At 41.4% G+C, this 25,069-nt stretch overlaps 1 protein-coding gene and 2 pseudogenes across 1 annotated transcript; 2 read left to right on the forward strand and 1 right to left on the reverse strand.

Moving 5' to 3' along the window:
- The first annotated feature begins 5,440 nt into the window (after positions 1-5,440).
- LOC115740589 (hexokinase-1-like) lies at positions 5,441-10,324 on the forward strand. Its single transcript, XM_030674091.2, has 9 exons — positions 5,441-6,036; positions 6,824-6,974; positions 7,073-7,255; positions 8,026-8,100; positions 8,304-8,459; positions 9,015-9,113; positions 9,203-9,333; positions 9,420-9,501; positions 9,863-10,324. Exons 1-9 carry the CDS (start codon positions 5,735-5,737, stop codon positions 10,202-10,204), a joined length of 1,521 nt encoding a protein of 506 aa, XP_030529951.1. The 5' UTR covers positions 5,441-5,734; the 3' UTR covers positions 10,205-10,324.
- A 1,024-nt stretch (positions 10,325-11,348) lies between these two features.
- LOC125314854 lies at positions 11,349-14,041 on the reverse strand (annotated as a pseudogene).
- A 9,213-nt stretch (positions 14,042-23,254) lies between these two features.
- On the forward strand, positions 23,255-24,903 carry LOC125314855 (annotated as a pseudogene).
- The last annotated feature ends 166 nt before the right edge of the window (positions 24,904-25,069 follow it).

Consider the following 25,069-nt stretch of genomic DNA (forward strand, 5'->3'; position numbering starts at 1 on the left):
GGTGAAGAACAAAAAAAAAAGACCTTATTGTATGCATAGAATCTAGGGTTTCATTTGTGCATATCTTATCTAGAATGCATTGCCATCATGATGGTTGAATCTAATGGTGCCACATCTTCTTTTATTCATCCCCAGATTTCACAACGTAAATTTGGCTGGCTTTCATTGGTCCATGACATAGATTTGCACCAAACTATGATTGGTCAAAATCAAATCTCTCGTGGGCCTAAGAGAATATCGATTTTAGAGGGTCCATACTTTGGTTTTCGTATGAGGAACACTTAACTCAACGAGCCAGAAAAGTTATTTTCCTTAGAAAAGAGTTTGGAGTTTACAATTTACTTAGAAACTAATGAGTAAGCTAAAGTATGCAATAGTGGAGATTGCTAAAGGAATTGGATTCATTATAATAAGTTGATGCGGTTGGTACATTGCTCAAAAAATGAAAAATATTGCTTTTACATGTTTAAGGTGATAGCGCACTTAAACTAAAAGTGCGCCTACATCCGCTTAATCGTCTCGGAGTAGTGCCTTAACACGACCCACTAAGATAATCATGCTAATGTAACAAGATGTGGTTTATTAACGACGAATGCATTCTTCTCTTTTCTTCTTCTTTTTGATAAGAATACTCTTGAAACTAAATTTAGATAATCTATCTTTCATTCCATCTCACCAAAGCAATTTCATGTTTCATGCAATAAAAAAGCTAAAAGAGAATCACCAAAAAAGTCCAAAACATATTGTAATTGTACAAATTCGATTCTAAACCTTTTTTTTTTTTGTCAATTCAGTGGTAAACCTTTTGTATTTATATCAATTCAGTCTATTTAACTGACTGGTGCTAACGTGGACTTTTTTCAAATAATATTTTAATAATTGTTATGAATGTGTATGATTCTTTTCATTTTTTTTCTTTACGTCTTTTTTTTCGCCAACACTTAGGACTAGGCCCTTGCCTATTCTGGGTAAGGGCCGTGACACTCTCGCCCGACTAGATCTTGTGAGGGCGTTCCGATCCTCGCTAACCCTTAGGGTTGGGTGAAAAATAAAACTAAAAAAAAAAGGAAAGAACATGGGAAAAATCATCAAAAATATAAAAATTTGAAAAAATTATTTTAATTTTATTTTAAAAAAATCCATGTCAATACCAGCCAACCAAATAGAATGAACCGACACAAATAAAAAAGGTTTATAAATGAATTGGCATAACTGCGATAGGTTTAGGACTTTTTTTTAGTAATTTTCCCAATAATCTATAAACAAGCTAAGTATATCGACATTTATTCAACAATATTAAACTATGTAACTTGCACTTATTGAGCTTTTGCACATATGACATTCAATGATTTTGGCATGTTTGTCTCCTGTCCCAATCGGTAGAGGTAAAACATACTGGATAGTATTTTTTTTTAGATTGAGTTATTTGCATAATATCATGTCGTCCATATATGTTTATAGTTTTTATTATATTCGTGTCATGTTGTGTCATATCATGTCGGGTCGTATCGAGCTGTCTCAACGGTGGTGGAAATGGTTAATACTTCTCACCTGGACACCCAAATCCAAAAAAATAGCCAGCTATTTAATTTTCAAGCCTTCCCCCATCATGACATGTAAATGGTCGGCTTGACCAGTTGATTGACTTATGTCTAGTCACAAGAAATTAATCATCATAAGCAATATATCAGTGGTGGGAGGCTAAGGAAAATCATTGCTATCATCTTCAAACACGACAAGAATTCCATTAAACCGCCTGAAAAAAACAATAATCTAAGTCCGTGGGGTTTCAGAATGTTCTGTGTCGAAAAGACAACCGCTCTGGCATTTTGTGGGGATATCGGTATGAAACGCTGGATTAGCGACTAACTATGGAGAATCTCATGATGTTAACTCAGCACAAAAGTCTTCACCAACGCAATTATGCTTCCCTCGCTCTCAGCCGAGATGTCAGATTGTTCAATGACTGCGATAGATAGAAAATTAGAGGGTTTTGGCCGATCTGGGGGCGTGCAACTTTTCTACGTTCCAACAACCACTTGTTTCACTTTTAGGGGCGAGTCTGGATCTGCCTTCTTACCAGGATTTTAACCTAGGAAAGTAAGAAAAATCAACAGTTGATTAGTCCTTTGTCCTGCCGTGAACCATCATATCTCTCCTCCCCTTTTGGCCGAAAGAAGAAGCGTTTCATCTCTTTCAGCCGGTCGCCCACCATTCAAGAGGTGGTTGTATCAACACCGCATCCCAGTTGCTTTGAATAGAGAAAAGGCTATTAAGAGCTTGAATTCACTTAAAAGTCCATGTACAAGTTGATTTTACACCAAAGCAATTGAAAGGGGTCGGGATTTGATCAAATCGCACCCTGCTATACATCCTCATAAGATCATTGGTAACTTACGCTCGGAAGGATTCGAAAGACGAATCTATTTATACCAAGATGCGCCGTATGTCCGACGGTTTTGAATAGATTTTAGATACTCGAGTAAACTATACAATGATGATTTCACTATGCTGCTTCAAGGAGATCAAGAAGCAATAACGAGGATCGACAATTTAGAGTGTGAAGTCTCGAGTTCGATTCTCAGCATCCCGTGGACTAGTTCAAGCGAGGCCATCTAGGAAAATGCTCTTGGCAAAATCTCTTGGCCCCTTTAAATGTGATGCTTTTAGTTGGGATGAAAAAGTGGATTTAGGCTCCGTGTATTTTACGAAAAATGAATGATTTGAAAAATATCTTCCTAAAAATAATCGTCTATGTTGCTCGCAAAAATGAGTTAACAAAAAAAAATTCATCTTTCACGAAATATTGAGACATAAATTTCTGTTAATAATGAATATTTTTTTATTAGCTAATTATTGCAAAAAAAATTCTCTATCAGTTTTAGGAAAATATTTTTCAAATCATGCATTTTTGGTGAAGCAAATGGGGCCTAAATTGTGGGCCAACGTTCCTGAAGGCCCGACCCGTCCCATTAAGTCCTCTTTTAGTGGGCTTTTTTTGATCCGTTTGACTGATTCTTACCGGGTTCAATTTCATGTCTCGGCCCAATGTCTCCCTATGTGGGCCCTCCTCGGCATCCGGTCGCCCGGCCCGCTTGCTCATGCGCAACTCAATGGGCGCGAGCCTCTCGTAATTTTCTTTTCGAGAAATCGCGGTCGAGAGATTGTATGGTTCGTCGTTCAATGCGAGGACGCAATTCGATTTCTTCTTCTCTCCAAAGAACGAAGAAATGATTCGGTTGCGTTCCCATTTCGTTTAGTGGATGACGGGACTTAGTTAGATTTTACTTAGTCGAATCATCTCATCTCTTTCGCTTCATGTCCTTCGTTTATGCTAGGGGTCAACATGATTTTAGGGTAAAACTTGGAATTTGGAACCGGATCGGTAGTGAATTGGTCCGGTTTTAGGTTTCGGGGTGTGCAAGATAGGTTTCGAGACCGAAAAATTGGAGAACCTGTTTTGACGGACACGTTTCGGACTTGTAACAAGTTTTTGTGTTTTTCTTAGTATATGTCTTTGCACGATCCTATGGTTTTTTTTGTATGGCATCCGATGATAAGTGTGTAATCTGAAATTACTAGTTTGAATTTTTTTATTTTCGATTATACTTATGATTGGTATTTTTATCGTGTTAATGTTTCATATTTATTTGTATATCTAAATATGAATTGTGATCAATAGATTATAGTAGCAAGTGACGGTTATTAAAGATGATGATTCATTACAATAACTCAATTAAGAATACAACTAGAACTTGGGTAGACTCTAGAACCCGTGATAGAATAAGTTCTAGGTTATAGGTTATGCAAGGTAGGTACCAAATTCCAAATCGAAGAACATGTTCCGACAAAAATGTTCCTGGTTGAACTTGTACGGAACTCAAAACCATTCACTCCTAGTTTACGCCCGCACATATTCTCAAATTTAGACAAAGTAAATAATCTCGGATATAGTTCATCATGTAGAGACCCTAAACTCGTCAAATGGGTGAGTCGTGTAGAAAATGATTAGACTCAAATTAATCAATAAAATTCTTTTTTTTTTAATCAATTTTCTTGCAACACAAATGTAGTGACCTATACCTTGCTCGAACCATACCCAACATATATCAATCATATTCAATACAATTTAGAAAAATACATACTCAAACCGAGGCAAGAACACGGGGTGAGCAAGCACGAGAATGAATGAAGGTGGAAGAGAATAAAGAGAGAGTCGGAGATGTGGGTTGAGTACAAATAAATTGCGAACTCATTTGACATCCAAATTGTTTTTGGTCTTACTATTCTAAATATATTTATGACCCATTAATTAATTCATATGACAACTCAACCGATTACATTTGAATCAAACAATGTGTTTATGACCTATTTAAACGGGATTAAGAGTCTCGGAACACTAGGTCAATATTTAGAATTGATATGGGCTTTTTCTACGCCCACGGAGAGGATTGGCCCGCGGACTGATGAGTAGAGACAAGCCTGTTCAGCTGCAAAAATTCGACAGGAGGACATTTGATCGATTCCTTGAACAAGGGACCAAAACCAACCTTTACCCACCGCACACAATCATTCCAATTGAACCAGACAATTTTTTTTTGTTGTTGCATTTTCTAGATCAAATCGGCCTAATTGAGCGGATTGAAGTCGAAGGAAAACGGAATATCATTAGACACTCTCGATCTATGCTAAGCGTATGCTTTATATGGATAGTTAGATCATGTGAGATTCACGTGAGACCCACATGATCTAACGGTTCATTGAAAATGAGTTATTGCAGATCGAGAGCACAAAAAACGTGCGGAAGAAAACATTCTGGTCCACATCTGCCGGTCTATTATCATTATTATTGTAATTATTACTATTATTTAAGGATAAACACAACGACACGCACAACCTCTGGAAGATAATATTGATGACGAGGAATGCCAATCAAAGTGGGGCTAACCATGGGTCCCACGGACGCCTAAGGAAAGTTCAAGCAATGCTGCGAACCCCTTCAGATTTATATTTCTGCGGGCTCATCCGGCAACCAGACTTGGTATTGTTTGTTGATATCCAACATGCCACCGTTTTATGAAAAAAAAAAATGGTACCATTGGACTCAATTTGTGAGCGAGCTCGATCGAGTTGTTGACTTTTTAATTGATGATAAATAATTCTTTGCAAAAAAAGAAAAGAAAAAAGATAGTTAATAATAATTTTTGAATTTTTAATTCATTCAATATTAATCATTGATGTTTTATTACACGTCCTATATAAAAGGAATTAAATTCAGCATGTACGAAAATTTCAAAAATCATGTTAGAACGCATTAAAAGTCAAGCGCTGACTAAATAAAAGCTAAGCACCGAGAATTTCATCTTCTCGAGGCCGCCATTGGCTGCAGCCCGACAGGTCATCCTCGGACCGAATCCGGAGTTCAAAATGCCGGATAAAGTCCGAAACCCAAAGCGCCAAACCGCTAATCCGTCGGTATAAAATTGTCTACTTGCGTTTGCTGCATCAGGAAAGAGACTTGTCTAAGCACGCCCAGAGAGAGAGAGAGAGAGCGAGCCTCACCTTTCGTTGTCGCTGGCTCGAATTCAAGCTCTTTCCTTCTGTTTTGTCCTCTCGGAAAATTTCAGGATCGTCGAGGCGTGGGAGAACGTAGTAAAGGACAGAACTTGCGAGGAGGCGAACCGTAAACTCACTCGGGGTCTGTTTGCTGTGGGGTTGGCGGTGGCAGTGGGAGATGGGCAAGAAGGCGGCTATTGTCGCGTGCGCCACCGTGGCGGCCGCGGCGGCGGGAGCAGCGGTGGTGGTGGTGAGGAGGAGGAGGAGGAGAGGAGTGGAGGAAGGGTGGTCGGAGTCGGATGGGAAGTGGGAGAGGGCGGCGGTGATAGTGAAGGAGCTGGAGGAAAAGTGCGGGACCCCAGTCTGGAAGCTGAGGCAGGTGGCGGACGCGATGGTCGCCGAGATGCACGCCGGCCTCGCGTCCGACGGCGGCAGCAAGCTTAAGATGATCATCAGCTACGTCGATAGCCTCCCCACAGGGTAAACTACGTTTCTTTTACTTTTGGTTACTTCCCATCATTGGTTTTAGCGGCAGAACTAACGATTTACTTACAGGAGCGACGGCAGATTTTTCCCGGGTCTTGTTGTGTAATGAACATTAGATTTAAGGACTAATCGTACATGTCACAAGTGTAGTGTCGACTTGTTGGAATTTTGATTGACTAAAGATGTTTATTGATGAAGAGCTTATAAGTGGTGGAGGAACCTTGCTTTCGCGTTCATATTAATACAGAAAAGTCCAAAAGGGACGAACTTGAATTATGGCTCTCTGTGTTTGTAGTCTCTGGTTCCATTTGAATTTCAGGTGGTGACCGAGCCGAAAGCGAAACAAGAATTGCCTTATTTAGTCTGCTTGATTTCCTTTGCTTTGGTTCAAATGATTCTTAGTCCTTACATGGGATGAGAAGATTAGTTTGCTAAGGAAGTTTCGTGCATTTGTCGACTGAAACCCAATTTGTGATTGATTCTGAAGTGACGTGGCGATCTGGATTGTTAGACTAATTCTGGTGTACTGATGATAATCGACGAAAGAAGCTGATATCTGCCTCGAGTGTTTGATGCTTCCCCTGCAAAACTATGTATCACGTTTCTGGTATTTGAAACAATATTCAGGGTTGAGGGCCTTTTTAAATATTTTGGAATAAAGGTTGGTTCTTCAAGGGCGGCGATCGCCGAGAACCCAGAGATTGGCCATTTTATTTAGGTTGCTGTTTTTTTTTTTCCCCAATGAATGATGAATCCAACACCAATTCTTTAATTTTATTAGGGATGAGAAAGGGTTATATTATGCCTTGGATCTTGGTGGCACAAATTTCCGCATCCTCCGTGTACATCTAGGGGGAAAGGAGAGAGGCATCATCAAACGAGAATTTGAAGAAGTTTCGATACCACCTCATTTGATGACCGGAAGTTCAAATGTGAGTCTCTGTCCATCTGTGTAATTGCTAATTTGTGTTCCTGTACTAATGTTAGTTCTATGCCCTAAGGCTTTTCTTTTATAACCAATTTTTTACAGGAATTGTTTGATTTCATTGCCACGGCATTAGCGAAATTTGTTGCTACAGAAGGTGAAGATTCACGTCCTTTCCCTGGTAGACAGAGGGAGCTTGGTTTTACCTTCTCGTTTCCAGTTAGGCAAACATCGATCACATCCGGGACTCTAATTAAATGGACGAAAGGGTTCTCAATAGAAGATGCGGTGATAATAACTATCTTATCTTTTACAGCCTGTTACATTCATCCCATGACTAGTCTTGTGATTAATTGCTGTTATGCCTATTTCTTACATCCTGGTAACCAAAATGAATGCAGGCTGGCAAATACATCCACCTCCACCCACTTATGCATGTGGATAAGCTTTCGAACGAATCTAATTTCAAGCTTGTTTGTAAATTTATCTCTTTCAAGAGATGACAGCTCACCCTCGTTTATAGTAGAGAGTGTTCACTAGGACAGAAAAAGGAAGTTACGCGAGCTAATAGCTAAAACATGTTCTTATCTCAGTCGAACGAGTTTGAAAACATGAGAATATGTCACTTGAAGCTCATTTGTGAATTGCCTTGTTGCTTACAATAAGAATTCAAGTCTTCAATTACATTAAAGTGAGATACAAGAATCTCTTTATATGAGTTATTCATATGTCTCCTGTGGATCTTTCTTATATTGCCAAATGGTGGACTAACTGGAGACTGTAGAGATATGACTGGTAGCACTCTGTACGATTGTGGGTATTGTGCAGTTCAACTCCAAATGTGCCTTCGGCTACAACGAGAAAAATTTAGTAAAGCAAGCATAACAAGGATTTGTGCAGGTTCACTTGTAGAAGAGATCGATTAACCTAGAAGCATGAATGGAAGAATAATTCTGTCATATCATCTGCTTTTCCGAGATCCTCAAGTGCGTGCCTATACAAACTCTGTCTATCATCTGACCGATAGAATTCTCTTTCCCTTATGGATATTTGAGTAGGTTGGAGAAGATGTCGTCAGTGAATTAAATAAAGCTATGGAGAGAGTGGGCCTTGACATGCGTGTGGCCGCTTTGGTAAGTGTAGTTTATTCTTTATTGTTTAGCTGAAACCAGAAGAGATCTCTTAAGATTCTTATGTGTTCTACTTGCCGAATTTCTGCTGCATCGATATGGAGTGGGGACCATTTATTTGATAAAAAGGAAGAAGAATTAGGTGTTGCTAATGCATGCTTAGCATTTTCACAGTCAAGATTCCTTGACTTGCTTAGTTGATGCAGGTAAATGATACAATTGGAACATTGGCTGGAGGTAGATATTACAACCCGGATGTTGTTGCTGCTGTCATATTGGGTACTGGAACAAATGCTGCTTATGTCGAGCGGATACATGCCATTCCCAAGTGGCACGGTCCTCTGCCTAAATCAGGAGAAATGGTAATAAGTTCTTTTTCTGAGTCTTTTACCCATTGTCACAGGCGATTAGACTTATGTGATAACAGTAACTAACAAACTAATAGATTTAGGAATGAGTTCAATGAAGAAAAAATGATCAATAAATCTACAAATCTTCCCAATTATGTTGCTATCGCTTACCAATAATGTTCACCTTCCATGTTTGGTGATAAACTAACCGTGTTCAGAGCTCACCTGTTAGGCATTATCAAATTCCTTTTCAATCTTCAGCACTCAAACTCGCCAGTACTTCAATTTTAGCCCCTTTTTCTGTGTTACTAAAGAGAGCCTACTTCATCTCTTTTGTTATCATGATGTTGCGTAGACTGTTCTATTCCCTTATTGCAAATCAAAATGAAAATGATCCAGTACTCTTGCTGTGGTCTTCTGTAATTAACTTATCAAACTTGATTTTGTCTCATTTCTGGATTCTTGTGTTATACTGCTGGATTTATTTATTAGTTTGTCAGAAGGTGGATTGAACTTACTGAGTATGGCAAATGAATGGTGGGTGATCAAACATCTTTGTCCTTGTAGGTTATCAACACAGAATGGGGCAATTTCCAGTCCTCACACCTTCCACTGACAGAATATGATCAAACCCTGGATGACGAGAGTTTGAATCCAGGAGAGCAGGTGGCTTCACTTCTTTTTTTCTATCTCAATGTGACTCATGAATGTATAGTTAAGAAGTATGTATAACGTCATTTTGTTGTTATCGGTAGACTTATGAGAAGCTGATTTCTGGCATGTACCTTGGAGAAATTGTCCGGATAGTTTTGTTGAGAATGGCTGAGGAATCAGCACTTTTTGGTGATATCATTCCACCGAAGCTGAAAATTCCTTTCATATTAAGGTACAATTATAAATATAATCTTCATTGCTTCTTCATGGGAACATGAGATGGTTGGGTTTCCTTGAACTTCTGTCCCAAATTTGTAGGACTCCTGACATGTCTACCATGCACCACGACACGTCTTCTGATCTTACAGTGGTGGGGGAAAAACTAAGCTATCTCTTGGAGGTATCAACCTATCCACAGCGTAATATCATACCTGTGGTGTCTCTAATAGCATCGGTTTTTTATTTCCATTCTGTCTAGTACTAAAGAAAAAGTAATCTGGAACTATATCAATTGTGAAGTAAATCCTACTTTTACAGCATGGATACTTTGTGTTGTTTGGATAGATATAGGGAGTTAAATTGCAAATCTAATGGCCCATGTTTCTGGAACAATGCAAGATGGTTCTTTTTTTCTCTTATCTGCAATTATCTACAGCTGAATCCATGAATTCCTATTTAATGCTTCACTTTCCTAAATTCAGTTCCCCACTTTAGGAATTGCTGAGTCACCCTATAGTTAATGCTGATTGGTCCGTCCTCAGATATCTGACACCACCTTGAGAATGAGGAAAGTTGTAGTCAATGTGTGTGGCATAGTCGCCACACGAGGTGCTCGTCTTGCTGCTGCCGGGATATTTGGCATCCTAAAGAAGCTGGGAAGAGATACCGTTATGGACAGGGAGAAGCAGAGATCAGCTATAGCATTGGATGGAGGTCTGTTCGAGCACTACACCAAATTCCGGGACTGCGTGGAGGGCACTCTCAGGGAGTTGCTGGGACCTGAAGTTGCTGATAACACGGTGCTTGTGCTTTCGGAGGATGGCTCAGGCATTGGAGCTGCCCTTCTCGCGGCCTCTCATTCACAATACCTCCAGACAGAGTGACCCTGGAGTGTCTCAGTTTGACATGAGAATCTCAGTCTTCCAAATTTTGTATGCTTCCCCACCCTTTTCTCAGGATATCATTTGGGTCTCTTTGAGGTCTTGTTGTATCATAGCTCGAGGTGGGGTGCCAGAAATAGTCTAGCGAGCGAAAAATGGAGTGACTTTAGCCTAGATAGCTCATGTATCCCAGGAACAAGAGAAGCAAATTTACTAAGTTTTGAGTAAATAAAAGGATTAGGCTCACATTAGGATTGTTTGGAAATCTCCATTTTAGCTCTTTATTACTCCCAATAAAGCGGGAACTATTTTAGCTGGAACTTCTCAAGGATTTCTGTTTTGTGTATATTTCCACTAGAAATGATCGATAATAGATCCTTCAAGGAAAATTTGTTCTTATAACTTGGGGCCAATAATAGTGAGTCGGCAAGTCATTGTTACGAAGTGTCTGCGTTTTGGTTTACTGAGGGAAATTGTAAAAAGATGGCTCCTTTAGCTGCTAAATCACTTCAAAGTTACTGATCGCCTTAGTACCGACCCGATATTCTGCATTATTCTTGTCACAAGTTGGACAGAAGTTGCTGTCAACAGTGTTGCGCATACGTGAGATGAAGCTGTACTATTCTTAAAACTCTAATCGTATCAAGAAAACGGGTCTCGGTTTCTTGGTTCCTTTTCTGTCAGCATCATACAATAGCAATTCTTAAAACTGTCTGAGTTAAGGAATTTACTTCCAAGCCATCCATGGATTTGGCAACTTTACTGAGATGCGAATGCGGCAAAAGATCAGACATTCAAAGGTGATATTCACGGTACAGCAATTTCTTTCTTCTTTGAAGTCTAAGTAGCATGAGCGCTCTTCGCCTTCTATCTTTTATTGCCTCAATAAGTAGAGGTTTGCTCAACACCTTCTGCAGATACTGCACAACCTTGTTTTCTATCTATCTAGCTCAAATTTACATATCCATCTCTCCTATATTCTGCATTCTATAGTATACATTCAGAAACTAGTCTTAGGTATGGGCACTAATACGCAGTTACACAAAACGTATGGTGCTTGTCTTTATGTAGGATAAGTAGAGGAATTTCTACAGAAGTTGAGAGTCCAGATCACTTCATAAAGCTTCTTCTACAACTGTTTTTAGTGCTAAGAGTCAGTAAGTGTTCCCCGGAGGACATGATAATTGCTGTGCGGCATTTCCTCGTTCCAAGAATTTCTGAGGAGGGGCGACTTAGAACTTGTGCCGGGATTTCTTCTTGGCATATTGCTACATTTCAGCAGCACTTGTAGTACCTTCTTCATCGTAGGCCTCATGGAATGCTGCGTAGCAGTGCAAATGATCCCGAGCTCAAAGATGTTGCTTATTTCACCTATGTACGAGCCGTCGTTGATATCCTTGTCTATCGCATCAGATATCGGCTTGCCATCTTGGATGTGACGCCATGCCCAATTGAAGAGGCACATGTCTTCGTCCCTGTCGTTAGCCTCCCTCCCGGTGATCAGTTCCTAAGGAACGACCCCAAAGCTATAAACGTCAATCTTCTCATTAACTCTTGTCGTATGAGCATACTCTGTTATTCAACAAAGCAAAGGCTAGGCAAAACTAAATATTCTTGCTGGTAGGATGTGAGGAAGTCGAGCTTTGCCTAGCTGAAATGAACTCATGTTAGGTGAATAGCCAAACCTGGTGCAAGATAGCCGAAAGAACCGGCAACAGCTGTCATTGTTGCAGCTTCTCCGTGCTCGGTCCTTTAGCTGCTCCTACAGTTATCTGCAACCTTTTGGGCCAATCCAAGAACATATTGTTGCCTACACCCGAGACTGGTGGCAATCTTTTAGTCTTGTGAAGCCAATGGCTCAAGCTGCGATTTTCCATGTACTAGTACACTACAAGTTTCAAGTTCTCACAAGAAATACAGCCCAACAATTTTATAATGTTCAGATGCCTTATGTTCCCAAGTATCTCCACTTCTGCTGAGAATTGCTTCTCCATCTTCTTGTCTAACTTTCGGTTATTCGAAATCCTTTTCGTGGCAACAGCATCGCCAGAATGATTCACGATAATGCAATATACTTCTCCTGATCCGCCACTTCCAATTACATTATGCTCCTTCAATCCTGACAGGATATTCCGTTCCGTAAAATTCAACCTTTGGAATGGGGTCAGTTTTGGAGTTGAATTGAACCCATCCCTCTTCTTTCTAGAAGCTCTGATCGAGAATAGCACCGCCAACAAAATGAACAGCACCGCGATGATGCCCAGGATCGCGATCATGGTGAGATTGGTATGGGATGGGGAATTGCAGACACTGAGCTTTAGGATGAACAGAGGCCAGGGGTGTTCAGGAAACTGGCCTCAAACGCGGGGTTCTCTAACTCGTCGTTCTCTAAGTTGAATGGGACTCATCCACTCAGATGGTTGGAGGATAAATTCAAGAGGGTCAGCTTCAGCAGGCCGCTTTCTGGAGGAATTGAGCCGGACAGTTGGTTTTCAGACAGGTCCAACTGCCTAAGTACCGGTTAAAAACCGAATTCACTCGGAATGGGTCCCACCAATCGATTGTGACTAAGATTCAGAGTTCTCAAGGATTTCCACGAAACAATAGATGTGGGAAGATTCCCGGAGAGCTCATTCTGACCTAGCAAAAGCGTCGTCAGAGAAGGAAGCTCGGTCAATTTAGTCGGAACTGTGCTACTGAGGAGGTTATTACTGGCATCAAACGCCACCGAGTTCCTCCATGATGACACTAGGCTAGGAATCTTGCCGGAGAATTTGTTGTTACTCATCTCGATCCGAGCAAGGCTCGGGGACAGCTCCTCGGGAAGCTTGCCAGTTAATCCATTACCACTCAAGATCAAAGCCGTCACGTTTGGTGACGTCCAGAGTCCTCCAGGCACATTGCCGGTGAATCCACTGTTGTACAATCTCGCGCTGGACAAAGTATCGCAATTTCCAAGTGGCTCTGGCAACTCCCAGCCAAGATTGTTGTCCATAGCCGCCAACCCGAACATTGTGCCGCCATGGCACAGTTGTTCCGGCAATGTGCCGATCAAGTTGTTGAAGGCCACTTCGAATCTTCTGAGTGCAGAAAACTTGCCGAAGTCCTGGGGGGGATCGTGCTTGACAAATTGTTGTTGGACAGCCTGACAACGCTCAAGCAGGAAGATGGCCGATGCCTTCTGGGATTCTGCCGGACAATTGATTTAACTCTAAATTCAAGCTGGATAGGTTCTGGAGCTTCCCAAAATCTTCAGGTATGGTCCCCACCAAATTATTATCTGACAGATCGATCACGCTTAGGTTCGCCGCGCTCACGGCCTGAGCCGAATACATCGGTCATGTACACATACAACTTGGTTAAGTTCATCAGAGCGAAAATGCTGCCCGGGATCTCTCCGGTCAACAGATTCATCCCCAAATCCAAGTGCTCGAGAGCGTCCATATCGCCGACCGTCTCAGGGATTCTGCTGTACAGGTTCGTCTGCGCCATCGAGAAGAACTGCAGCTTCTTCAAGGCGGTGAAGTTCTGCGGTAGCTGCAACGGCTTGAACTTGTCGTTGTACTCAAGCCTCAGTTCTTCAAGATTAGCGAGGCTAAAAATGTCTTCAGGGTACGTGCCATTGTACTCGGACAGACAAAGGTGAAGGACCCTCAGCCTCCGCAGCTGCGCGAGGAAAGACGGGTCTTGCCAGGATTGCCTCAGCTTCAACAGGACTTGCTGTTCTTGATCTTGGATTGGAGACCCTGCAACATGGAAGAGGGAGCAGAGGAAGATGAGACGGGGAATGCAGGAGGAGGAGAAGTGAAGGCGAGGAGGTGATGAGGTTAGTCTTGGCATAGTGCCAATGGAAGGTTGTTGTTTTCTCAAAGAACAAAAAGGAGAATTGACATCAAAAGCTATGTATTTGCAGCAAGCAAAACGTGTGGAAAGGAAAAACTACTTCTCTTTATTCAGAAAACTGAAAAATACTTAAGTGCAGACTAAAACTTTGTTTGTTGCCCACTAAACACACGTTACCCACTAAGCAACAGATTGCTTGATCCATAAATATCTGCAACAAACTAACAAAATAAATATGCAACAAACTAATAGAATAAATCTGCAACAAACTAACAAAATAAATCTGCAACAAACTAATAGAATAAATCTGCAACAAACTAACGGAATAGATAACATGCAACTAAACAACCCTACAAAATAGGACTCTAACAAACCGACTCAACAGAAAATAGATTGTGTAGCCTTGATGCATCAACACTCTCCTCCTGGATCAAGTGCTGCACACTCCTAACTTTGCCCCGAGAAGTTCGAATCGACCAACATGAAACGACTTAGTGAATATATCTCGCAATTTGATTTTCTCGAACTCGCAGTACACCGGGTTCACCTCTCCAGCCTTTTGCACTTCTCTCAAGAAGAAATACCCGACCTTAAAATGCTTTGTTTTTCCATGAAATACTGGATTCTGTGAAATGGCCAGAGTAGCTTGATTGTCCACAAATACTTCTATGCCTTCTTCTTGCTCCAAATGCAGATCATCCATCGCCTTCTTCAACCATAATGCTTGATTCACACCGCTGCAGAGCTGCAATAAACTCAGCTTGCAGTTGATTGTGCTACTATTTCCTGCTTCTTTGAACACCAGGAAAAGCATGCCGACCCAAATGTAAAGCAATAACCTGAAGTGCTCCTCATATCATCCACTGATCCCGCCTAATCACTATCAGAATACCCCCGCAACTTAAACTCCTGAATTTTGCAGAACTTAATTCCATATGAAAGAGTACCTTTCAAGTACCTCAACACCCTCTTTGCAGCTACCATATGCAACTGACTTGCACAATTAAGAAATCTAGACAAGACACTTACAGTAAACATGATGTCCGGCCTAGTTGCGATGAGATACATTAGACAAGTGATCAAACTTCTATAAACTCTTTCATCCGTGTGTTCCGATCCATCCTTCTTTTGAAACTTTTCCTTCTGACCCATTGGAGTACTCACACTCTTGCACTCCTCCATGTTGAATCTCTTCAGGATCTCCTTCAAGTACTTCTTTTGACAGATAAAAATTTCATTCTGAGTCCGCCTAATCTCCATCCCCGTAAAATATGACATCTCACCAAGATCGGTCATTTCAAACATCTTCATCATCTCCGGCTTAAATGCAATAATCTGAGTACTATTATTTCCTGTCACTAGCATATCATCTACATAAAGAGACACCACCACTAAGTCGGATACTAACCTCTTGATATATAGAGTGGATTCACTAAGACTTTTCTTGAAACCTAGACCCAGCAAATGCTCATCCATCTTACTATACCATGCTCCGGGAGCTTGCCTCAAGCCATAGAGAGCCTTTTTCAGCAAATAAACTTTCTCCTCCGGGCCCGATGTGACAAAACCTTCCGTCTGCTCAACATAAATCTCCTCCCGCAATACTCCATTCAAAAAAGTAGATTTCACATCTAACTGATACACCTTCCATCCTTGTTGAGCCGCCAAAGCAAGAGTCATTCTAATTGTATCTAATCTTGCAACAGGAGCAAAGGTTTCTGAGAAATCAACTCCCCAAACTCGTGCATATCCCTTCACCACCAACCTGGCCTTATGCTTATTCACCGAGCCATCGGGATTGAGTTTGGTCTTGAAAACCCATTTTACTCCAATTACCTTCCCGTCTTCGGGCCTCTCCACTAGCTCCCATGTCCGGTTCTTTTCTATCATAGTCAACACTTCCTTCATTGCATTCATCCACTTCTGATAACTTTTAGCTTCCTCATAACCAGCGGGTTCCAAAACAGCCACACTACACCTCCGATATATATCGATCGGAGATCTAGTACCTCTAACTCGGAACATCATCTACCACCGGTCGGGTTCCAAGTGAGACCTCCTTGTGCTTCCCTTGTAACTCATCTCGTCCGGCCCCATTGCTCATCTTCTAGGAACCGAACATCCCTACTAGTGATCACCTTCCCCTGTTTGTGGTTGAAAGATCCCGTAGGCTTTTGACACTAAACCGTAGCCAACAAAGATTCCAGGTTCCACTTTCTCCCCCGACTTGTCTTTCTTGACGTGTGGAATATGAGAAAAACACAGACAACCAAACACCTTCAAATTTCTTAGAATTGGCTTGACACCAAACCAAGCTTCAAAGGGAGTTTTCTTCTCCAATACCCTTGTAGGCAGCCTATTCAGCAAAAAAACTGTTGTGTTTTCTTCTTCTGCCCAAAATTCTTTGATGATTCTTCTCATGCAGCAGACACCTAGTCATCTCCATAATGGTTCTATTCTTCCTCTCACTTACTCCATTTTGCTGTGGAGAGTAAGGAGCGGTAAGCCGATGCTCAATTCCAGCCTCTTCACGGAAAGAATTAAACCTCTGCGAGGTGTATTACGTTCCATTATCAGATCCGATGACCCGAATCTTACAACCACTTTGGTTCTCAACCCATCTTTTAAACTTCAGAAATACCTCAGCAACTTCCGACTTTTGCTTCATGAAGTAAATCCAGCACATTCTGGTATAATCATCAATGAAAATAATGAAATACCTGCTGCCATTTAGTGAAGGAGTCACTTGTGGACCACAGAGATCTGTATGAATCAGTTGCAGCTTCTCCGTAGCTCTCCAAGTGGATTCCTTGAAGGGAAGTCTTGTCTGTTTGCCCACCAAACAAGCCTTGCATTTTGTGATTTGCTCCTCCAGGCTTGGTAACCCAGTTGCCATTTCATTCCTTTGCATGAATAGCACGCCTTTGTGATGAAAGTGCCCCAGCCTCTTGTGCCATATCTCTGAATCACCGGCCCGGCACTTGAATGCCACTTGCTCTTTCTCGAGAGGATTCAGAGAAATACTCTTCTGTTGCATCTTTATCTTGAACAGCTCCCGACCACCGGAGTCAAAGATTAAACACTTCCCCTCTTCAAATATCACCTTAAATCCCTTTTCTACCAACTGTCCCACACTCAGCAAATTTCGATCAATCTCAAGCACATACATCACATCAGAAACTAGTTTAGTTCCAGCACAACTCTTTATTGCTACAGTCCCTTTACCTTTCACTTCTAAGTACTCCCCATTCCCAATCCTCACTCTTGACTTCAATGACTTGTCAAGATCTATAAATAACTTTTCAGCACTTGTCATGTGGTTTGTGCAACCACTATCAACAAGCCAACTTTCACATGGAGTACTAGAAGAGAAACAAGAGGCAACAAACAGTTGATCTACCTCTTGTTGGGTTGCGGCATGTGCCTCACCTTGCCGCCGATCTCCCTTCTCTTTGCGTAACTTCTCAATGTGTCCAAGCTTACGACATTTTTTGCACTTCACATCCGGCCTCTTCCAACACCTAAAGTGCGGATGATTCTGTTTTCCACAAGGCTGACATGAGGAATGCCTTCCCCAATTGTTCTTGGAGTTACCTGCATTGTTCTCTCTTGCAGCAGCTTCCGAACCACTACCGCCATTACATTTCTTCCCTTTCCACTTCTTGCCTTTCCCTCCTATATTCTGTTGTTCTTTGGCCCGCAAAGCTCCTTCTGTACTTCCTTCCAGCCTCATTAACCTCCTCTGCTCTTGTGCTTGCAGAGCACTAAGCAATTCTGCCAACTTGATCTGAGACAAATCCTTGGTATTCTCCAAAGAGGCAATGGTTGCCTCAAACCTTTCGGGCAAAGAGACAAGAATTTTCTGCATTAGCCTATTATCGGAGAGGTCGGTGCCTAGAACTCTTGCCTGATTTGCAATGCTTATCAACTTATCAGAATACTCCTTAATTGTCTCGGACTCCTTCATCCGTGATCTCTCGAATTCCGTGATCAGATTTAGCCCCTTCATGCTTCTGATCCTCTCATCTCCTTGATACTCAGCTTTGAGGAAGTCCTAGATAGCTTTGGCTGATTCACAAGCCATAATTCTACCGAAAATAGCAGGTGAGACAGCAGCATATAAACAAGACTTTGCCTTTGCCTTCCTTGTCGTCCTCTCCTTGTGAAGTTTGATTCGATTGATGGTTGGATTGTCGGGAAGGGGAGCAACTTCATAATCTTGTTCCACAGCTTCCCAAAAATCACAACCCTCTAGATAGGCTTGCATTCTCACCGCCCAGGCTTGATAATTTTCTCCATCAAACACTGGTGGAGTCATTGAAAAAACACTCAATCCTGTCTCCATCTTGCCTTCGTCTTCTATGGATGCAGACACTCCTCTCAATCAATCTCACAAGTCACTCACAGCCCCTTAAGATCAAGAAGGCTCTGATACCAATGTTGTTTTCTCAAAGAACAAAAAGGAGAATTGACATCAAAAGCTATGTATTTGCAGCAAGCGTAACGTATGGAAAGGAAAAACTACTTCTCTTTATTCGTAAAACTGAAAAATACTTAAGTGCAGACTAAAACTTTGTTTGTTGCCCACTAAACACACGTTACCCACTAAGCAACAGATTGCTTGATCCATAAATATCTGCAACAAACTAACAAAATAAATCTGCAACAAACTAATAGAATAAATCTGCAACAAACTAACGTAATAGATAACATGCAACTAAACAACCCTACAAAATAGGACTCTAACAAACCGACTCAACAGAAAATAGATCGTGTAGCCTTGATGCATCAACAAAGGTCGTTCGTAGTCTTCGGTGTTGCCGCCTTGAGATGAGATCTATCAGTTCAAGGCGAACTTGAAGCAAAACGTGTTCGTTTGCTTTTGTTTATTGCTCAACAGAGCCCAAGATTTTGGTTCCATTTTGCTCCACCGATGTCTCATCTCGGTCAACGGATGAAAGAAGCGAAACCTCCGCACAAGGCAAAAACATTCCTAGTTTTACACGTTCCTCCCTATCGGACCTAAGTAAGTCCTTAAAATGCTTGGTTCGACACTTTGTCCGAACCTCGGGATCCCTTGGGCATAAAACAAATAGAGGGTATTCCCCCATTAGGGAATAAAAAAAAATGATTATAAATTGGGGGTACAGGACATGCGGGCCGGCATATTAAAATAAAAAACGCATCTATAGAGCCCATCGTCCCTGTAAATCAAACAGACAGGCCGTCGAGGCTCCTTTAGTAGCATTCTCGTTGTAAGGAGGAATCATTATGCATTGGGATAATGACACGAATGATCCTTGAACTTTGACTCGATGTGCAATGTGGTTCTTGAACATGCAATGTTGTCCTTGAATTTTTAATTTGTTCAATGTGATTCCTAAACTTTTGATATATGTTCAAGTTAGTATATGGACTATATGGAAATATCTAATGCAATCCTTTCATTAATTCAAGTTCGGGGACAACATTGAATATTTCATTTAGTTCTAAGACTAATTTGAATATGTATCAAAAGTTCGGGGACGACATTGCACGTTGGGATAAAGTTTAGGAGCCGAATCGAACAAAATGAAAGTTCGAGGACGACATTGCGCATTGGACTAAAGTTCAGAGACCATTCGTATCATTTTCCCTTTCACAAATGTAATATATGTGCTGAATTTAATCTGGACCGACAAACTTCATTAGGTGGCCAATCTTGGCTATGCCGATGTACATTCCGAGCAACACATAACTTCCACATGTCAACTTCGGCTCTCCTCAAACCCTTTGACGAGGCTGGCTTTAGAATTACATGGATCGTGCATTCGTGTGCTCGCATCTATGGATCGTGACCCGTATCCGGGCGCACTTTTTCATAAGCATGCAAAGATGGTGGGAGACTTTGACTTGCTTTGCCTCCCCCCCTCAAGGCTCACGCTGTGAAGTAGATTAGCCAACGACCATCAAGATTTTCATGTTTTGTGCTTTTCATACGGTTTACCAATAAAAACGCGTTGAAAGTTCTAAAAGCCACGAAGAAAGTGTCACTTATTCCTAAAACTTTTAAAAAGTGCGATTAAATCTTAAAACTCGTCAAATAGGTGTAATTAAGTCCTTCCTTTAATTGCATCTTTTGAAAACTTTAGGACTCGATTGCATATTCGTGACAAGTTTTAGGGCTCGATTGCACTTTTTTGAAAGTTTTAGAACTCAATTGTACTTTTAACGACAAATTTCGTGGGGGAAAAATCCAAAAAAAGGGCTCAAAGTCCTCGTGTTTTCTCAAATAAGGACTCCAAATGAACACTGTTTCAAATAAGGGTTTGAAATGACCATAAAATCTAAAAAAGGGCCTGATTTAAGGGCATTTTAGTCTTTTTACTTATTTATTTTTTTTTATTTTTTTTTTATATTTTTGTTATCTGTTTCCTCAAAAAAAAAAAAAAAAAAAAAAAAAGAGAAAGTGGATGTTCACAAGCGGGAGGGGCAGCCCTCCCGCCTATGGCCACCGCCCCACCGCCGGAGGGCGTTAAGCGGGGGTGGGAAAGGCTGGCGGGGTCCCAGGCGTCCCGGCGAGGGCCGACGACCCAGCCGACTAGAGATGAGGGCCTTTGGCCCTCGCCAAAATCGGGAGAGGGTCGGGCCCTCTCCTGGATCCGGGTGAGGGCCGACGGTCCCCACCCGGATTGGGGACCGCCGGCCGTCATCCTATCGCTAGTGGGGGGGTCGCCCGGTCAAGGCGACCCCGGCTCGATCTTGGGTGACGATCGGTGACCCCCGATCCGGGCGGGGACCACTGGCCCTTGCCTCCGACCGGCGGGGTCGCTGGAGACCCCGCCGGCCTTCGCAGCGCTCGCTAACCCCCCACCAGCGGTGGGTCGGCGGCCACAGGCCGGAGGGGCGATCCTCCCGCCTATGAGTGGTTTTTTTTTTAATTAGAAAAAAGAATAAAAAATTAAAATGTGAAATGACGAAAACGCCCTTCAGGCCGGACCCTTGTTTGAAACATTATGACCACTTCGAGCCCTTAATTGAAACGTACTATTTCATTTTAGGCCTTTATTTGAAATATAATTCACTTTGGGCCCTTATTTGAAAAAACAAGAGAACTTCATGCCCTTTTTTTTGGATTTTTCTCAATTTTAGGACATCCAACGCACTTATCCAAACATATTAATTTAAAATCCTAGGTAAGCTGGTTGCAATTTTGAGGTTGAGAATAAAATATGTCGAGCTGCTCACGATTATATTATTCTGAAAAGGAAATTGCTTTAGAATCTTGCAAACCAATCCTTCATTGCTTAGTAACGTGGGTGAAGATTCGTAACAACTCGTTCATCTTGTTTAAACTTAGAAAATGCCTTTTGCATAAATGTAAAAGACTTTAGAGTACATGGCTTTAATAAAATGCAAGCGTTTGGTAAATAATATTCTACAAATTTTGGCACCCATCTTAAAAGTAATTTGAAAAGGTAAAAAAAAAAAAAAAACATAGGCCGGATGAGCTCACCTAAGGGCCGAGATTACGAGCGAATAACAATGGTTTTGATACCATATTAGAAAGCTCAATCCAAAAGTTTAAGCTGATCGTTGGGGGAAGACCACATAAATATAAAGCATATAAAACCCGTTATCATGCGATGTGGCATAACAACTTCACCACCCCACCTCGGGTGCAAGCTGGATTGCAAGTTGATAACATTGGCTATGATATCATTTGAGATTTTGTTGGACAACCGCCGATTGTTCTAAAATGTTAAGCCGATAAATGAAAACGTGGTTTAATATTTAATTAGTCTAACATAAACCAACTCATTTGTCAACCGAAAGTTCGAATGTGAGTCTCTGTCATCTAGATAATTCCCGATTCGGCATTAGCGAAATTTATTGCCATAGAAGGTGAAGATTCACATCTTTCCTTGGTAGACAAAGGGAGCTCGGTTTCACCTTCTCGTTTCCGGTTAGGCGATCACCGATCACATCCGAGACGCTCTAATCGAATGGACAAAAGGATTCTCGAAAGCAAACACCGCAGATGATAACCGTATTAATTTGTCTTGTGATTGACTGTTGTTATGCCCGTTGGAAAATATGATGGAATGGAGTAACAATGTAGTCGAACTTTGAGGCTTGTAATCACTCTCTTTTAGAATCAATTTGCCCCACAAAATTGCTATAGGTTTTTGGCAAATTCCCTTCAAGATACAACAAAGTCACGATGAGAATAGTGGATAGCAATTCCAATAAATCTCCTAAAACTCTGTACGAAACAATGAAGATTGACTGTCTCTCTTTGAAGGAAAACGAAAGAATAAAAGTTAACTACAGAAATTGAACAGAATTGTCCTTTATATAATACTAATAGAACACGCCTCTTGGTGTCCAAACCGCCCATATACGAACGCACCTATTTATGTCCAAAACATCGCACTTATTCATGTAAGAAACATCGCACCAATTTATATCCGAAACATTACAATTCGGACATGACCGTTCGTGATCGATAACAATCATCCGGACACAATCGTTTGTAAGTGACAACCACCATTTGGACGCAATCGGTCATGTCCGAACAGTCATAATTAATAATATAGAATATAATTATAAAAAGAAATGATTTCGAAATAGAAATAAATAAATAAAAATAATTAAGGTTTATTTCTGTCCGCGGTGCATAAGCGAGCTAAGTGCATCTAATAATCGCGTCAAAATTGCGCAACCATAGACGGATATAGTGGGGTCTAGCCCGCTTGCCTATTTCTTTATTCCGAAAGACTATTGTGGCCTTCTAATTAATAAAAAAACTTGCACTCTTCTTTCTATTCTATGTGGAGATTGAAAAGGCAGTTTTTATTTTACAAACCAAACTTCAACAATGCCTGCACCCAAAATGGATGCATGCTGGCAGATCCATCCACCTCCATTGACATCCATGTGGCAGCTTTGGTAAAGGGTACTTTGTTCTTTATGGTTTAGCTGAAACCAAATGAGATCTTTTAAGATTCTTATGTATGCTACTTATTTTCTTCTGCATCAATCTGGACTAGGCAACACTCGTTTAAAGAAAAGCAAGAAGAAGAATTAGGCGTTACTAATGCATGGTCCAGCGCTTTCTGTCAACTGGCTTCGAATGGGATTTCATAGTCAGGATTCCTTGACTTGCTTAGTTGATGTAAGTTAGTGATACAATTTGAACGTTGGGTGGAGGTAGACGTTCCAACCCGGATGTTGTTGCTGCTGTCATATTTCGGCACTGGAACAAGTGCTGCTTATGTTGAGCGGATACATGCCCAAGCGGCACGGTCCTCCGCCTCAATCATGAGAGATGGTAAGTTCTTTTACTTCTTAGGTCTTTTACCCAATTATGTTGCTAACACCTACCATGTTCGCCTTTGAGTATCGATAATAAACTAACAACGTTCGGTGCTTGGCTGTCTGGTATTGTCAAATTTCTTTTCCATCTTCAGCACTCAAAACTCACCGGTACTCCAGTGTTGCCAAACACAGCCTCCTTCATGCTTAGCCTGTTCTCTCTCCTTATTGCAAATCACAGTGAAAATGGTCAGTACGCTTACTGTGGTCCTCTGGTTTCAACTTATCAAACTTACTTCCGTGTCGTTTTCCTGATGTTTACTGCTGGACTTGTTCTTTAATTGTCGAGATTTAAAATGCTTTTCTTGAAAGAAGGTGGACTGAACTTACTGAGTATGGCAAATGTATGGTGGTCGGTGACTAAACCGTCTTTGTCCTCGTGGGTCATCAACACAGAAAGGGGCAATTTCCGGTCATCGTCGCACCTTCCACGGACATAATGAGATGAAACCCTGGATGACAAGAGTTTGAATCCAGGATAGTTTTGTTAAGAATGGCTGAGGAGTCAGCATTTTTCGGGGATCATTCCACCGAAGCTGAAAATTCATTTCATATTGGGGTACTATTATAAATTTTAACCCTCACTGCTTCTTGATATGAGCATGAAATGGTTGGGTTTCCTAAGCTTCTGTCGCAAATTTGCACGACTCCCGACATGTCTGCCATGACACGTCGACACATCTTCTGACCTCGTGGTGGTGGGGATTTAAGGGATATCTTGGCGGAATCAGCCTATCTCCAGCCTAATATCATGCCTGTGGTGTCTCTCATGGCATAGCTTTTTCACTTCAGTTCTATGTGGCAGTAATGAAGAAGTAATCTCTAATCAAAGAAATTCTTTTGCAGCGTAGATCAATTGTAACAAATGGATATTCAGGGAGTTCAAATGCAAATCCAATGGGCCACGTTTCTGGAACAATGAAAGATAGTTCTTAGTCTCTTATCCGTAATCATCTGCAGCTAAATCCATGAATCGCTTATTTAATGCTTCACTTTCCTAAATTCAGGTTCCCACTTTAAGAATTACGGAGTCCCCTAGAGCTGATGCTGATTCGTCCGTCCTCAGATATCTAACACCTTATTGAGAATGAGGACAGCTGCAGTCGTTCTATGCGGCATAGTCGCCCACATGAGGTGCTCGTCTTGCTGCTGCAGGGATATTTGGCATCCTGAAGAATCTGGGAAGAGATACCCTCGCTCAGGGATGGGGAGAAGCAGAGATCAGTTATAGCACTGGACTGAGGTCAGTTCGATCACCACACCAAATTCCGGAACTGCGTGGAGGCCACTCTCCAGGAGTTGCTGGAAGTTGCTGAGAATATGGTGACTGCGCTTTTGAATGATGGCTCAGGCATCGGAGCTGCCCTTCTTGTTGGCCTTTCATTGAAAATACCTCGAGACGGAATGACCCTGGAGTTTCTCCGTTTGACATGAGAATCTCGGTTTTTAAATTTTGTATGCTTCCCACCGTTTTCTCAGGATATCAATAGAATGGGTTACTATTTTAGATGCAACTTCTCAGGGATTTCATTTTTGTGCATGTTTCCATCAGAGATAAGCTCAAGGAAAAATCACCCTACATTGTTGTGAACTGTCTGCGTTTTCCTTTAAATCCCTTTATCTGCTAAATCATTTCAAAGTTACTGATCGCATAGTACCAATTCATGA

This window comes from Rhodamnia argentea, chromosome 4 (assembly GCF_020921035.1).
Source record: "Rhodamnia argentea isolate NSW1041297 chromosome 4, ASM2092103v1, whole genome shotgun sequence".
In the NCBI taxonomy this organism is placed as follows: Eukaryota; Viridiplantae; Streptophyta; class Magnoliopsida; order Myrtales; family Myrtaceae; genus Rhodamnia; species Rhodamnia argentea.